This window comes from Fistularia commersonii, chromosome 33 (genome assembly GCF_037954325.1).
Source record: "Fistularia commersonii isolate RoL2024-O1a breed Wild chromosome 33, RoL_Fcom_v1.0, whole genome shotgun sequence".
In the NCBI taxonomy this organism is placed as follows: Eukaryota; Metazoa; Chordata; class Actinopteri; order Syngnathiformes; family Fistulariidae; genus Fistularia; species Fistularia commersonii.
The window spans coordinates 985,965-1,001,814 of record NC_141316.1 but is presented as its reverse complement, the minus strand read 5'-3'; the positions used below and the strand labels follow the sequence as shown (position 1 = coordinate 1,001,814).

Genomic DNA, 15,850 nt, shown 5'->3' with positions numbered 1-15,850 from the left:
TTTTTTTTACGAGTAGCTCAGAAAGAGAAGACTTTTCAGGTGAGTGTGGGAATACCCGAAAACCTACAGCTGAGCACTAGTATATTTGAATTTCCCCCCACTCAACTTCTTCTTCTTCTTCTTCCTCTTTCGGCTTTTCCCGTCAGGGGTCGCCACAGCGTGTCAACTTTCTCCATCTAACCCTATTCTCTGTATCCTCCTCTCTCACACCAACTACCTTCATATCCTCTCTCACTACGTCCATAAATCTTCTCTTTGGTCTTCCTCGAGACCTCTTGCCCGGCAGCTCCAATTCCAGCATCCGTCTACCAATATATTCTCCATCCCTCCTCTGTCCATGACCCAACCATCTCAGTTTGGCTTCTCTGACCTTCTCTCCAAAACATCTAACATGTGCTGTTCCTCTGATAGACTCATTCCTGATCCTATTCATCCTGGTCACTCCCAAAGTGAACCTCAGCATCTTCCTCTCTGCAACCTCTAGTTCTGCCTGCTGTCTTTTGGTCATTGTAACAGTTTCTAGTCCATATATCATCGCTGGTCTCACCACTGTCTTGTACACCTTTCCTTTTATTCTGGCCGATAGTCTTCTATCACATAGTACCCCTGACACTTTTCTCCACCCCTTCCAACCTGCTTGGACCCGTCTCTTCACCTCTTTTCCGCACTCTCCGTTGCTCTGGACTGTTGACCCTAAGTACCTGAAATCCTCCACCTTCTTGATCTCCACTCCCTGTAGCCTCACCGCTCCACCCGAGTTCCTCTCGTTCACACACATATATTCTGTCTTGCTGCGACTAACTTTCATTCCTCTCCTTTCCAGAGCATACCTCCACCTCTCTAGATTTTCCTCTACCTGTTGTCTGCTTTCACTACAGATCACAATGTCATCCGCAAACATCATGGTCCATGGAGATTCCTGTCTAACCTCATCTGTCAGCCTATCCATCACCATTGCGAACAAGAAGGGGCTCAGAGCTGATCCCTGATGGAGTCCCACTTCCACCTTGAACTTCTCTGTTACCCCTACAGCACACCGTACCAGTGTCTCACAGCTCGCATACATGTCCTGCACCAGTCTAACATACTTCTCTGCCACTCCAGACTTCCTCATACAATACCAGAGCTCCTCTCTTGGCACCCTGTCATATGCCTTTTCTAGGTCTACAAAAACACAATGCAGCTCCCTCTGACCTTCTCTGTACTTTTCTATTAGCATTCTCAATGCAAATACTGCATCTGTAGTACTCTTCCTAGGCATAAAGCCATACTGCTGTTCACAGATGCTGACTTCTGCGCTCAGTCTAGTTTCCACTACTCTTTCCCATAACTTCATTGTATGGCTCATCAACTTTATCCCTCTATAGTTGCCACAATTCTGCACATCCCTTTATTCTTAAAAATAGGCACCATCACACTTTGTCTCCATTCTTCAGGCATCTTCTCACTCTCTAAGATCCTGTTGAATAGTCTAGTCAGAAAATCTACCGCTGCCTCTCCTAGACACTTCCACACCTCCACAGGTATATCAACAGGACCAACTGCTTTTCCACTCTTCATCCTCTTCAATGCCTTCCTCACTTCACTTTTACTAATTTTTGCTACTTTGTGGCCTACGATAATCACCTCTTCTACCCTTGCCTCGCTTTCATTTTCCACATTCATCAGTTCTTCAAAGTACTCTTTCCATCTTCCCATTACTCTTTTAGCATCTGTCTATACATTTCCCTCTCCGTCCTTAATCACCCGGACCTGTTGTACATCCTTTTCCATCTTTATCTCTCTGTTTCGCCAACCTGTAGAGATCACCAGCCTGTATAGATCATTCTCACCCTCCTTATCAACCGAGCATATAAGTCATCATAAGCCCTTAGTTTTGCCTTTGCTACCTCTATCTTTACCTTTCGCCACATCTCCCTGAACTCCTGTCTGTTCTCTTCAGTCCTCTCAGTATCCCACTTCTTCTTTGCAAACCTCTTTCTCTGTATACACTCCTGCACTTCCTCATTCCACCACCACGTCTCCTTATCTACTTTCCTTCCAGATGACACACCAAGTACTCTTCTACCTGTCTCCCTGATAACACTAGCTGTTGTTGTCCAATCATCTGGAAGCTCACCCTGACCACCCAGACCCTTTCTCAACTCCTCCCTGAAAACATGCAACATTCCTCCCTTTTCAGCTTCCACCATTTTGTCCTGTGCTCTGCCTTTGTCCTCTTCATCTTCCTTGTCACCAGAGTCATCCTACAAACCACCATCCTATGCTGTCTGGCTACACTCTCACCTACAACTACTTTGCAGTCATTGATCTCTTTCCGGTTACCTCGTCTATACAAGATGTAGTCTACCTGAGTGCTCCTACCTCCGCTCTTATAAGTTACCCTATGTTCCTGTTTTTTCTGGAAAAAGGTATTCACTACAGCTATTTCCATCCTTTTTGCAAAATCTACCACCATCTGTCCCTCTCAATTCCTATCCTGGATACCAAATCTGCCCATCACTTCTTCATCCCCTCTATTGCCTTCACCAACATGTCCATTGAAGTCTGCACCAATTATCACTCTCTCATTGCTGGGAATATTCTGCATCACTTCATCTAACTCATTCCAGAACTTCTCCTTCTCTTCAGATTCACATCCCACCTGTGGGGCATAGCCACTAACAACATTGAGCATCACACCTTCAATTTTCAGTTTCAGACTCATAAGTCTATCTGACATTCTTTTCACCTCTAGGACGTTCCTAACAAACTCCTCCTTCAAGATAACTCCTACTCCATGTCTCTTCTTGTCAGTACCATGATAGTATAACTCAAAGCCTGCTCCTAAGCTTCTAGCCTTACTACCTTTCCACTTGGTCTCCTGGACACACAGTATATCCACCTTCCTTCTCTGCATCATGTCGACCAACTCTCTACCTTTTCCTGTCATAGTCCCAATATTCAAAGTCCCTACTCTCGACCCAGGCTCTTTCCTTTCCTCCTCTCTCTCTGCTTCTGAACACGCACTCCTCCTCTTCTTGTTCTTGTTCTTGTTCTTGTTCTTGTTCTTGTTCTTCGACCCACAGTAGCCCAATTTCCATTAGTACCCTGTAGGTCATCAGTACCAATGGCGGTCGTTGTTAACCTGGTCGGCGATCGATCCGGTATGGTATAGTTTTGGTTGACTCGCATGTTTGGTTTTGGCAAAAGTTTTACGCCGGATGCCCTTCCTGACGCAACCCTCTGCATTTATCCGGGCTTGGGACCGGCACAGGAAGACACTGCTCTGTGCCCCAAGGCAGGCTTGGAGAGACACAGGCCAGTGCCGCCCTGAGGCTGCATTTTTCCCCCCACTCAGCCAGAGGGTCATTTCCTGGAGATTATATGGGGAAGAAAGGTGAACTCCGACTGTTGGCATTTATGCACCAAACACTATAGGAGCACCCAGCCTTCTCAGAGTCAGTGGAAGGCATCCTGGTTAGAGCGCCTCTTGTGCTCTACCTCAGGTAGGAGGCTTGAATGCTAATTCAGGCAGAAAAACCCAAAAAGGGGTGACTGGGAGAAAAGGCATGTGTCATCCCAACCCAAATGTTATTACATTATTGTACTTTTGTGCAACACACAAATTGGCCGTAGTTGAACCATGTTTGAGTATTAAAATGCTCATGAATGTACATGGTACCAAAACGCCTTGGGCCAGAGATCAGTGATCAGCTTTAAGGTCATTTCATCAGACCTGCAACCGTATACAGTTCCGCCCAGAAATATTTGGATAGTGACACAATCTTCATGATTTGGGCTCTACATGCCACCACATTGGACTTGAAATGAAACTACAACAGCATTGAAGTGCAGACTTTAAGGCTTAATTCAAGGTGATGAACAAAAATGATTAAACATGTAGGAATTGTAGCTATTTTTATACAAAACGCTCCGCATTTCAGGGACTCAAAAGCAATTGGACAAATAAGCGTAAGCCTAAGTAACATGTAACTTTTAAATATTTTGTTGAGAATCCTTTGCAGGTAATGACTGCCTGAAGTCTGGAACCCACGGACGTCACCAAACGCTGGCTTTCCTCCTTTGTGATGCTTTGCCAGACCTTTACTGCAGCGGTCTTCAGTTGTTGCCTGTGGATCTTTCTGCCTCAAGATTTGTCTTGAGCAAGTGAAATGCATGCTTGATTGGGTTAAGATCTGGTGATCGCAGAATATTCCACTTCTTTGCTTTAAAAAAACAAACAAACAAAGAAAAAACAACTCCTTGGTTGCGTTTGCAGTATGTTTTGGATTATTGTCAATCTGTACTGTGAAGCGCTATCCAATTAACTTTGCTGAATCTGAGCAGAAAGTATACCCCGATGCACTTCACAATTCATCCAGCTGCTTCTGTCTTTTGTAACATCATCAATAAACACGAGTGACCCAGTGCCATTGGAAGCCATGCATGCCCCTTCCATCACACGGCCCCCACCATGATTTACAGAAACTGTGGTGTGCTTTGGATCATGAGTGGTTCCAATTCTCCAAACTTTCTTCTTCCCGTCATTCTGGTACATTTTGATCTTAGTCTCATCTCTCCAAAGAATGCTGTTCCAGAACTGGGCTGGCCTCTTCCAGCTGTTTTTGGCCAAGTCAATTCTGGCCTTTCTATTTTTGAGGCTGATTAATGGTTTGCACCTCGTGGTGAATCCTTTGTTTTTACTCTCATGAAGTCTTCTCTTTATGGTGGACTTAGATTCTGATACACCCACTTCCTGGAGAGTCTTCTTCATTTGAGAGGGGTTTTTCTTCACCATGGAAAGGATTCTGTAATCATCCTCCACTTTTGTCTTCTGTGGACATCCAGGCTTTTTTGAGTTCCCAAGCTTACCACTGTACTTTTTATTTTCCTCGGAATGTACCAAACTGTTGATTTGGCCACTCTTAACATTTCTGCTGTCTCTTTGATGGATTTCTTCTTTTTTTCTGAATGCAAAACACCTCACCTGGAATCAACTCCAGACCTTTTAACTGCTTAATTGACAGGTTATCAAGGGAAGAGCCCATGCAGCCTTGTTTTTTTTTTTTTTTACAGTTTTCTGAGTCAATTGTCCAATTACTTTAGGTCCCTTTAAATAGAGCCGACAACGTATTAAAGTGCTATAATTTGTAAACCCTTTCTCCAATTTGGATGGGAAAACTCAAATTACAACTGAGAGTCTGCACTTTAAGCTCATTTCGATATAATTGTATCCTGAATATGTATTTGTAAACAGCCAAAATAACAACATTTGTGTCCAAATATTTCTGGGGCTAACTGTATACTGGGTACTCGGATGAGGAGAGGTGTAGAACTTTTCCACTGATCACCACCCGAGGATGGATTGGATCAGGTGGTGAGTGAAGCCTGTTGGACAGACCTGCTAAAACCCAAACATTTAACCCAAACATTTAATTTTAGCCATGAACTCAAACTAATTTCTCATACAACATAGGTCAGGGCCACGGAAACTGAATAGTCTATATTCAACCTTCTTTGCCAGTGTTGCTGCCATGATTAGCACCATTAGAAGTACTGGACTTCAAAAGTGGTTGCAGCCTTGGCAGTCAAGGAGGAGACTGGAGAGACCATGGAGAAGGACTTTCAGTTGACTTCAGGCAATGGAAGCTGGGTGTAGTCCAAGCTCAATGGAAGGAGGCTGTTTAGCTCAGCGAGAGACATCGAGTGGTGCAAAGAGCACTTTGTTGTTGATCCTTCGATCCAAGAGAAACAATGCAGATTCTGTCCGGTTCATGGAACAGCGGATCAGCTCTTCACTCTTGACGGGATCCTGAAAGGCTAATAGGAGTTTATGAGTCCTCTACGTGGGCGTTATAGGTTTGGCAAAGGTGTATGACTAAGTAACAAGGGGTGTTCTGTGGGACGTGTTAAGGGAATAGGTGTTCATCTGATAATGTTGCATCCTGGTCACATCCCTTCAGAGGTGTTGCAGGCATGTCCACCCTGAAAAAGGCCCCGTGGTCAACCCAGAACATACTGCAAGGTTTATACATCCCGTTAAGCCCAAAGACTTTCTGAGATCCAACAGGAGCAGCTAGAATGCATCACTGGGGACAGGGATATCCGTGTTAACCTGCTCAGTCTGCTGCTACCCGGTCTGGGCAAGTGGTTTGGACAATGAAAGGATGATACATGATACTGCTCTTCAAAACCAGATGAGAATTTTAACATAAAATGTATTTAAATGTGATAAATAAAATGCAACTAAAGGAACTCTTCAAAATCAGAAACCATTTTAAGTTCGCTATATTTTAATAGCAGATCCATTAAGCCAGATTTTAGTTCTTACATTTTCATACCAGTGAAAGTCAAACATCTAGTCCAGATCTCAGTGTCCCTTTGGAGTTAAATTTGGGTCCAGAACAAAGAAATGGTGGAGATCTTATGTTGTAAAATCAAAGTTGTCTGCCCTAAAAGGAATGATGGGGGATTAAGGAAATACTGTATAATGCAAAAGAAAACAAAAATAAAGAAAAAAAGGTAAAATAAATGAAGTAAAATAATTGAACCCAGAAAAAAAGGAGCTGAGTAGATAAATATCTTTTATTATTAAAGAACAATGAATATCAGGTTAGAGGGACTTCTCCTTATCTACACTGTGATATTTCAGTTTGCCTCACACACATTTATAAGAAATTAAACTCAGTATGATTAAAAAACAAAATGAAGCTTTGTCACAGGGCTCAGTGACACGGATTTAGCTATGTGTGTTGGATTTGGGTCAGCTGGCAAGCTCTCAGATATTTAAACTGAGCCTTACACTTTCTCTCCAGCAACAGGCTCGTTTGACAGTGGACTAGAGTCCAGAATATTGACCGTCTAGACTCAAGGCAATGAAAGGAGATGCTCCATAGAGCTCTGATCAAGGCAGAACTGAATTACATTTGTCGTGGCAACTGGACTAGAATTTCTTCCCTTGACGACATTTCCCCACTCATCCAAGAGGCTTCTTCAGTTCCTTATAAGTTAGTATTAAGTGCAATGAAAAAAAATTTAGAATGTGATAACTTATCATAGATAACCTGTATTGTAGAGCTTTGTTTTTCCAAAACATTTTTTTTCAAAAATATTTTTTGTTCAAGTTATTGTGACAAATTTTACAATAACAAGTAATTTCATGTTACTACAGTGAGGTTTTTATCACTGTGTGAAAACTTTTCAGAATCAGAATACTTTACTGATACTCCAGGGGAAAATTGCTTTTCATTGAATGCTTTTTTTAAGGAGCTTTTTTTCTGTAAGAAAGATAGCACATTGTTATAACATGAAAAGCTCATTTAATGATAAGGATATGATCAGTTTATACTTTCAGCCTGGCACCAGTATTCTTCTGGGCGGTGATCATAATTTTAATACAGTGAAAGTGATTTAAGTTGTTAGACTTGAGCAGTTGAGACATTGTTAGATCTGATCATGGAAAATAGCTGACACTAAAAAGTCTTATATATGTGAAAATCTCATGGTTCTGTAGAGCAGTGGTTTCTGAAGGCTGAGATTGGATGTGTTGCAAGAGATTTTAAAAACCCAAATAAAATTTAAGCTCTTTTACCTTGTATTCATAACAATAAAAATGCTTTGCAATCATTTGCAGAAAGAAAATTTTGTTTTAATTTTGTTTATCAGCATTTTTTTGGACCAGCAAGTTACTCAAGAGATGAACAAGAAATAAATCATACAGACTAAAAAAAAATAACTGAGAATAAATGAAAAAATACTTGAAAACTGAAGAACCAGCAACAGGGATAAAAACAAGAAATTGCTTAATACTTTCTGAGTACAATGGCTTGCAAAAGTATACCCCTTTAACATTTTCCACATTTTGACAACAAACATAAAAATATTTTATTGGAATTTTATGTGAAAGAGCAACCAGTGGCACAAATCTGTGAAGTACAAAGACAATAATACATTCCTTTTTTTTTTTTATAAAAACTGAGTTGTTTGCAAAAGTATGCAAAAGTATTCAGCCCCCTTTTCTCAGCGTCAAACCAATTGCCTTCAGAAGTTCACTGATGATTGCTCAATGATCGAATGTTGATATAATTACTAAAGAGTCCACTTGTGTGTCACGTAATCTCAGTACAAATACAGCTGCTCTGTGACGGCCTCAAAGTTTTTTTTTTTAAGACAATATTGGGGAATCATGCAGCATCATGAAGTAAAATGGAACACACAATGTCAGAGGTAAAGTTGTGGGGAAGTTTAAAGTAGGTTTAGGCTAAAGCAAGATCTCCCAAGCTTTGAACATCTCACGGAGCACTGTTCAATTCCATCATCTGGAATTGGAAAAAATATGGCACAACAGGGAACCTACCAAGACACAGCTGCCCCACCTAAGCTGCAGGCCAAACAAGGAGAACACTTATAAGAGATGCAGCCAAGAGACGCATCTGATGGCGACTGGACAAACTGTAGACAGCCATGGCTGAAGTATGGGATTCTGTCCACAGGACATCTATTAGTCGTGCACTGCAAAAATGTGGCCCTCAAAAGAAAACCATAAGAAGTGGTGCTTGCAGTTTGCCAGAAACCATGTGGGGACACAGAAAATATGGATAAAGGTGGTCTGGTCAGATGAGAGCAAAATTGAAATTTTCTGGCCCAAACACAAAATGCTATGCGTGGCAGAAAAAATATATCAATCAAGAATCTGTGGCAATGTCTAAAACAACTGCCTTTCACAAACAATCCATCTAATCGGACAGAGCTTGAGCTGCTCCGCAAAGAACGATGGCCACATATTTCGAGCTCTAGAGTCAAAAGACTTGCAGCTGTAATCATAGTAGAAAGGCAATTCTACTATTGACTCAGGGAGCCTAAATATTTTTGCACAGCACACTTTTCAGTTTTTGTATTTGTAAAAAAATAAGCAAATAAAATCATGTGTATCTTTCTTCTTACTACACAATTGTGTGTCATTTTGTGCTGGTCTTTCACATAAAATTCCAATAAAGTGTCTTTGTTTTTATGGGCATAACTTGAAAAAATGTGGAAAGTTAAATAAACACCTTTGCAAAACACTGTATATCTGAAGTAGTGACATTTTGCATAAAAAAAAAAAAAAAACAAAAGAAGAAATTGTATGATTTGACTTCTTAGCTTAAATGAGGTCATGAGTTATGGGTTTGATAGCCAAGACATTTGAGAAACGCTGGTTTTAAGTACAGTAATGAATTGGGTGTTTTGATTACAGAGGAGAAAAAGCTTTAAAATTATAACATGTGTTTCTTATAATGACAAGTCCACCATGTACGATAGTTTACTAAAGCAAAAGGGAAAAAAGCTATCCAACAATGCCTTCGATTCTGCTGTGGATCAATTTGTTTTGGTTTGCTGGCCATGAGAAGATCAGGTTGAAATGTATACAGACAGCAAACACATTGCATGTTCACCATGAGAGGTGCATTGTCAAAGAGGCAGATCCTGGATTAAGACGCTGCTCAAATTCACCAGTGGCTCCAAGTGTCAGACCCCCCCACTCCCCTGACCCACAGGTGCAGACATACTATTGTGACATGCTTGGAGAGGTGGTGGGGCAGCTCTACAACAACACTCCTCACCATCAGTGCACCGCTTTTCCAAACTTTTATTATACTTAGCAGACATTCTGCTAAGATCTGCATTCGTTAAATGCGAAATTCTCAAAAACAGCATGACTGCTATGACCACATTTTTCTGATAACCATGATATAGATTTGGTTAAAGCCTCCAAGTTAGCACAAAAAATGTCACAGCTACATTTAGGTAGTGGGAAATAAATGGCTTTAAAGGGTGTAAACAAAATATTGTACTTAAAAATGCAAGGGGAACCAAAATGAATGAATTTTAGCAATCAAATGTTCTTGCACTTTTTTTAAACTGACTTTTCATTTATTGCTGATATTCCTGAGACTTCAAAAAATATTTGTTGTTTCATTTGAAACCCATGAAAATAATTCTATGTTTGTTCGTGGAATCAAATTTCTGTCTAGAATTATTGGAAAATCTGTGTATCTGCACTTGAAGAATGGCAAATGAAATATTCTTAAAAAATCCAAAATGATATCTTGAGGTCAGATTACCGATGCTGATTATTAATGTTGATCTGAATTTAGCTTCTGCTATGTGATTATATTTTTTTAAATTACATATATACTATAAATGACTAAATAGAGGAAATGGAAAGATGGTTGTATAAAGCTGCCCACTTGTAACACGATGAAGCTCTGACTTTCACACAACAGTTAAGAGTTGCAATCACCAATCATTCAACTTTACAATGCCCTGCATAAAAAGCATGATATGTTCTAGTTTTTCACTTCTAACCATGATGCAGTAAGCTAGAAACAGGGAGATCAGCTGCCAGAAGGAACAGTAATCATTATGTCATATGAGAATATTATGTCATTAACAGAAAATAAGGCAGAGTTTAAAAAACAAAAACAAAATTAAAAAAATTATTCAAAAAAAATTCTATGATTCTCTTGAAAACATTTAAAGCTTTCTACACTTTCACACTGATCAATCCAAACAAATGTGAATTTGCTAATTTTTTGAAACAAGAGCAAAATGATTAGATTGTTAGCTTCAAATGAAACTTCTATTCCATTCAAAAAAAGGAAAACACAATTTAAAAAAAAAGTTTAGGATTATAGTCATCATAAAGCTTAACAAAATGTAAAAGGCATTTGCATAATGGGTAGGGAAATCAATATGTCTGTGCCACATGTGCAGCTATGTATACAAGCAGCACTGGTCTCTATACACAGTCCACCTGCTCAGCTGGCACTGAAGAGAAAATGACTGCTTTAGGAGGGTTGATAAAAACTGAAGTTGGAAACTAACTTCAGCCCAGTACATTCATTGAATTTCTGCTCCAAAAAATAAATCAAGAAGTAATTCTCATAATTGCCCCCAGGGGAAAAATAAAGGTTTTTTGAATTGAAGTGATCAAGATCATTTGTAAAAGTAGCATTTTGGCAGTTAGAGGAGACCATTTATGAAATATAAACCTGTACCCCATAAATAAACCCCAATGACCACTGGATGAGAAAATAAGAGATATTTATGTCAGATTGACATCAATCAAATGCATGAAAGATAGTAGTCAGTCATAATGCTGTAGCCTAAAAATCTTTTGAATTCAAACCATTGAATTTTGACTTTCCACTTAAAGCCAACCAGATGTCAACTTGGAATAAAATATAAATAAATAAATTTAAAAAAAAAAAAAAAAAGCCATGCTCTGTGGACAGACATTTAGAGGTTTTGGATGGTATTGCGAGTTTTACATAGAACACATCTGCCTGGATAGGTCTGACCAACAATTAGTTTAGTAGTTACAGCAAAACAATGTCAGTTGAGTCAGAATGTTTAGCACACCTGCAAAACCTACTTTTGATTTTCTCTTATACTGAATGAGATTTTTTTTACAAGAAATCAGACAAATATACTGAATAAACTTATTTGCAGCAGAGTCAATTTACTGGCGCAAAAAATGTAGCTTTGATATATCCCGAAAAGACTCAGTAAACACCATCAAACCCTATTAAGTGATTTTAGTTTGACCAAATTCAGCTTAAATTTCATGACTTATTGCCAAATTTAACACAAAATATAAACTATAAAATAGACACATTTACAGACTTCCTGGGTTTAAGTTACAGGCTAAATTCACACACACGTGTTTCAACAATGATTTTTCGATGGCCAATCAGTTGTCTGCTTTCAAGTAAGGTATAACATGAATGCACCCTTAAACAGAAAACAAAATTGTGGGAGATGAAAATTATTTAAGAGAAACTCGTTTACATATGAACATCTCTGACACCAAAAAGGCTCACTCTTTCTTTAGAGCAGAATAGTCAACAAAGCCTAACATGGTTTCCATTACTCTCCAACATCCAACAAGCAGCTGAACCACAGGAAAATGCTCAAACTTTATCAGTTACATCCCAGAAAACACAGTATTAGTCATTAGTCATTACTTACAAAAGCCACTTGGGATCATTTTGAGTTTAAAAAAATATATCACAGAGCTTTAGTTGGTGGGATAAATAATGCAAAAAAACTAAAGGTTTTTGGCTCAATGCCTAAAATTTGTAAGATACAGAATTACATACTTTTGACTTCAAAGGAGCAAATCTACAAAAAAATTAAACTTGCCATAGCATGAAAAAAACATATCCAGTTCAAAGCCATTAACTTTTTTTCCATATATTTGCCACTCTAATGTCAAGATCTTGTGAGGTTTTTCACAAATATGGCTGTAATCGCAGAATTATTTCCAACAGTTTGTTCAGTCACTATTTTTTTAACTGCAATGCCCCTAGTATGCAATCACAGTCATCGGTGTTCCCTCTTACCAAGGGCATTTTCTAAATCCTGTGACAAAAACCCATTCAATTGCTGTCTTGGTTTACTCATTTGCATCTTCTTAAAGAAGCAAGTTTTTAAGTTCTTTCCACTACAATCATAAAACCCCACTCTTAACTAGAACCATCGCAGGTTGCACAGTCGAATGTTTATCAGTTGCCTCTCCACACCTGGGGCCCCCTTGCAGAATCTGCACATTACAAAATAACCTATACTGCAGGAGTGTGAGGTATGTGATCATTGATATAATCTTGATCCAGAACCAGTTTGGGAAGAAAAACACCAAGAGTACAGCAAGAGCCCAGTTCCAGCAGGGGGTGGGGAAGAGGGTTGGTTTCGCAGTTGAACATTGTATGAAAGCAATTAAAAAAAAAAAAAAATTACATGGAAAGTCACTAAAATATCTGCAAGGTCATCTTAAGGTTAAGAGGTCAAAATGAATGAGATAAGGTGAACCATTAGATAAAATAAACATTAAGACTGTATGAAAAAAATCAATCTGAATTGAAGAGCTAGGTGGCAGGAGGGCTGTCTTAGTGAAAAATAGTAGGAATATTAAGCATTTATTCTTATTAAATTACCTGAGTTAGAAACCTGTTAACAGTGGTTTAAACATAAACATAAAATGTCGACCCCACTTGAATATGACGTTCTCCAGAGTCTTGGCTTACAGGATGCTCACAAGAGCTGGTCTGAAGCTGGACTGACAGGTTCTATTTGCAGAAGGGCCGTCTTATGACAGAAAGTTGCTTTCTGCTTTTGTAAACCTCATTGCAGCACATACAGTTAGCCCCTGCTTTGAATTTCAAGCACCATTTACAACAACTGAAATGGCATATAATGTAAAACCATAAGAATGGAGGTGGATCTTAGCAAAGACAAGATCAAACCAGTGATAAAAAAAATGCCTCATGTGAACACTGGCTCTCACTTCCCAAAGCCTTTTTGAAAATAGACATCATGCCTCTTCCCAAGGCCTGACAGTATTTTCTTCGGCTTGGGATGAAACATTAGCAGCAAGAAAACCTGCATAACAACCGAATGATACAGTATGCATTAATTTGGGTGTTCATTGAGGCAGGTATGTGCTGTGTGTTTAGTATAAACCCTATTTGCTTCATATTATAGTATTAACACAAAATGTATAATTTTGTGTAATGCTCCCGCCCCAACATGCAAACACAAAATTTTGGGCAATAGGTTATTATGCATTAAATATCTCATTGATTTTTTTCCCCCCTATCACTGGCTGATATAATTGGTAAAAACATTACCAGAAAGATCCATGAGTCACACTGAAGTCTTTCACCTGTTATCAAAGGGATTGTTACTAAGATATGAATTAAATTGAAGTGTCTTCCGATTTGAGATTTACTGCTGTATAATCAGGACTTCCAGGGGAAATGGGAGACATCTTTGTCCTATTGTGTTTACCACGCAGGCCTTGCAATAGTATTTGAGCATTCTGTAAACCGAGCAGCTGGAGACAATGCATTCAAGTACGGACTCTTAATGCCTTCATGAGTTGATTAGTGCATGTAGTGCTGATGATCACAGGTTAATACAGCTACAACCTCTATTACATCCACTCTTACCCGCACGCATGCACATGGGCACGCACACACACGCACGCACGCACGCACGCACGCACGCACACACGCGCACACGCGCACACACACACACACACACACACACACAGCATAACAACCAAGTGAGATGATGGTGGTTCTTTTGTACTATTCCGGGGGGTGTTGCAGGCAGGGGTTTCACTTTGAGCTGGTGGAGAGGTAAAGAGGGGTCATAGGCTCGGCCATTTCACGGAGAATCTGCTCCAGTACAGTCAGCAGATGCTTGAGGCCGTAGATGTAGCCCCGATCGTGGGTCTCACTAGGGAAAACATGGGCAAAGTCAATCATCCTGACCTCCACGTCAGTATCCCTGCCGCTCTCCTCAGCAGCACAACCTCCTAGTCCTGTCGTCACCTCCTCTTCCCTTCCCGTAACCTCATTCTCTCCATCCTCACCCTTCACTTCCAGTTGTGACTTATTACCATTTCCAGTGGTGGGTTGCTGAGATTCAGGTGAATGTTTCCACTTCAAGTTGTCCTCCTCAAACTTGGCTGAAATGTCCTCGGGAGTAACAGAGCTCTCGAATGCGCCACTGTCACCACTGTTCCCATGGAGATGACTCTTGGTACATTGGTGGAGAGTACCTTTCCTGTGATTGGTGTAAATGGTGGACAGTTTGTAATCCCAGGACACTGCCACCTGAATGCTGTTGTTGTTGTATTCTGGTATGTCCTCTTCCTGGCCCGCCCCTTCCTGTCTAACTTTCTCCTCCCTGGTCAAACAAGGCCTATTCCCCACACTTGGGCTGATGGTGTGGGAGCTGAACACAGAGGAGCGGGCAGATGAGGAAGAGGGGAGGCCCTCATACACAAAGAGGAGGGAACTGGCATAGAAGACCAGCTGGCTCTGGGACTCAAACCAGCGTAAGATGTGCTTCACTCTGTAGATGCTGGCAAAGACTGCGTCCTTCCTTAGACACACGCCGTTGTTGAAGAATTTTGCCAACCCTGGAGAACAGGAGAAATATAAAACCTATCTTTCAAGAAACAAACTTAGAAAATTCTACTTCACAGTATAAAGGAAACCAGAGCAGTCATTTTAAAAACTGCAACTTCAAACTCAAGTAGTGATGTATCACATTACCACGGACATGAAAAGAGCAACAGATTTACTGTTAGCTTACCTCTTTAGAGACAACTATCTGATCATCACTAACCATTTTCAGTCCTCTTCTGAGAAACAAACGTCATTTTTAGTCTACCTCATCACTTGTAAATATGCTTTAGTTCCTTTTTCTTTTAAGAAATAAATTGATATGTGGAATTTTCTTCAAGATTGACATTTAAGAAAATAAATAAATAAATAAATAAAACAAACTAAGAAACTTGAATTATAAGCAATGGAGGAATTAATTACAGAAGTCAGTTGCAGCTTAAATCTAAAGAAATAAATGCATTATCCACTTCCCCTATTTTGTCATACAGTTAGCCCCAGAAATATTTGGACAGTGACACAAGTTTTGTTATTTTAGCTGTTTACGAAAACATATTCAGGATACAATCATATAATCAATATGAGCTTAAAGTGCAGACTCTCATCTGAAATTAGAGAGAAGTCATTACCTGCAAAGGATTGTCAACAAAATATTGAAAAGTAACATTTTACTTAAGCTTATGTTTATTTGTCCAATTGCTTTTGAGCCCCTGAAATGAGGAGCATTTGTAGAAAAATAGCTACAATTCCTACATGTTTAATCATATATTTTTGTTCAACCCCTTGAATTAAACCCTAAAGTCTGCAATGCAATTCTGTTGTAGTTGTTTCATTTCACATCAAATGTGGGGGCATGCAGAGCCCAAATCATGAAGATTGCGTCACTGTCCTAATAACTCTGGGCCTAATTG

The 15,850-nt window shown here is 39.7% G+C and overlaps 1 protein-coding gene across 1 annotated transcript in view; it reads right to left on the bottom strand.

The window, feature by feature from the left end:
• Positions 1-7,608: 7,608 nt before the first annotated feature.
• Positions 7,609-15,850, bottom strand: part of ipmkb (inositol polyphosphate multikinase b) — a 29,073-nt gene continuing 20,831 nt past the window's right edge. The window contains exon 6 of the mRNA XM_086140338.1: positions 7,609-14,953. Coding sequence (XP_085996464.1) covers positions 14,145-14,953 — 809 coding nt within the window. The 3' untranslated portion in view covers positions 7,609-14,144. The remainder of the gene's footprint in view (positions 14,954-15,850) is intronic.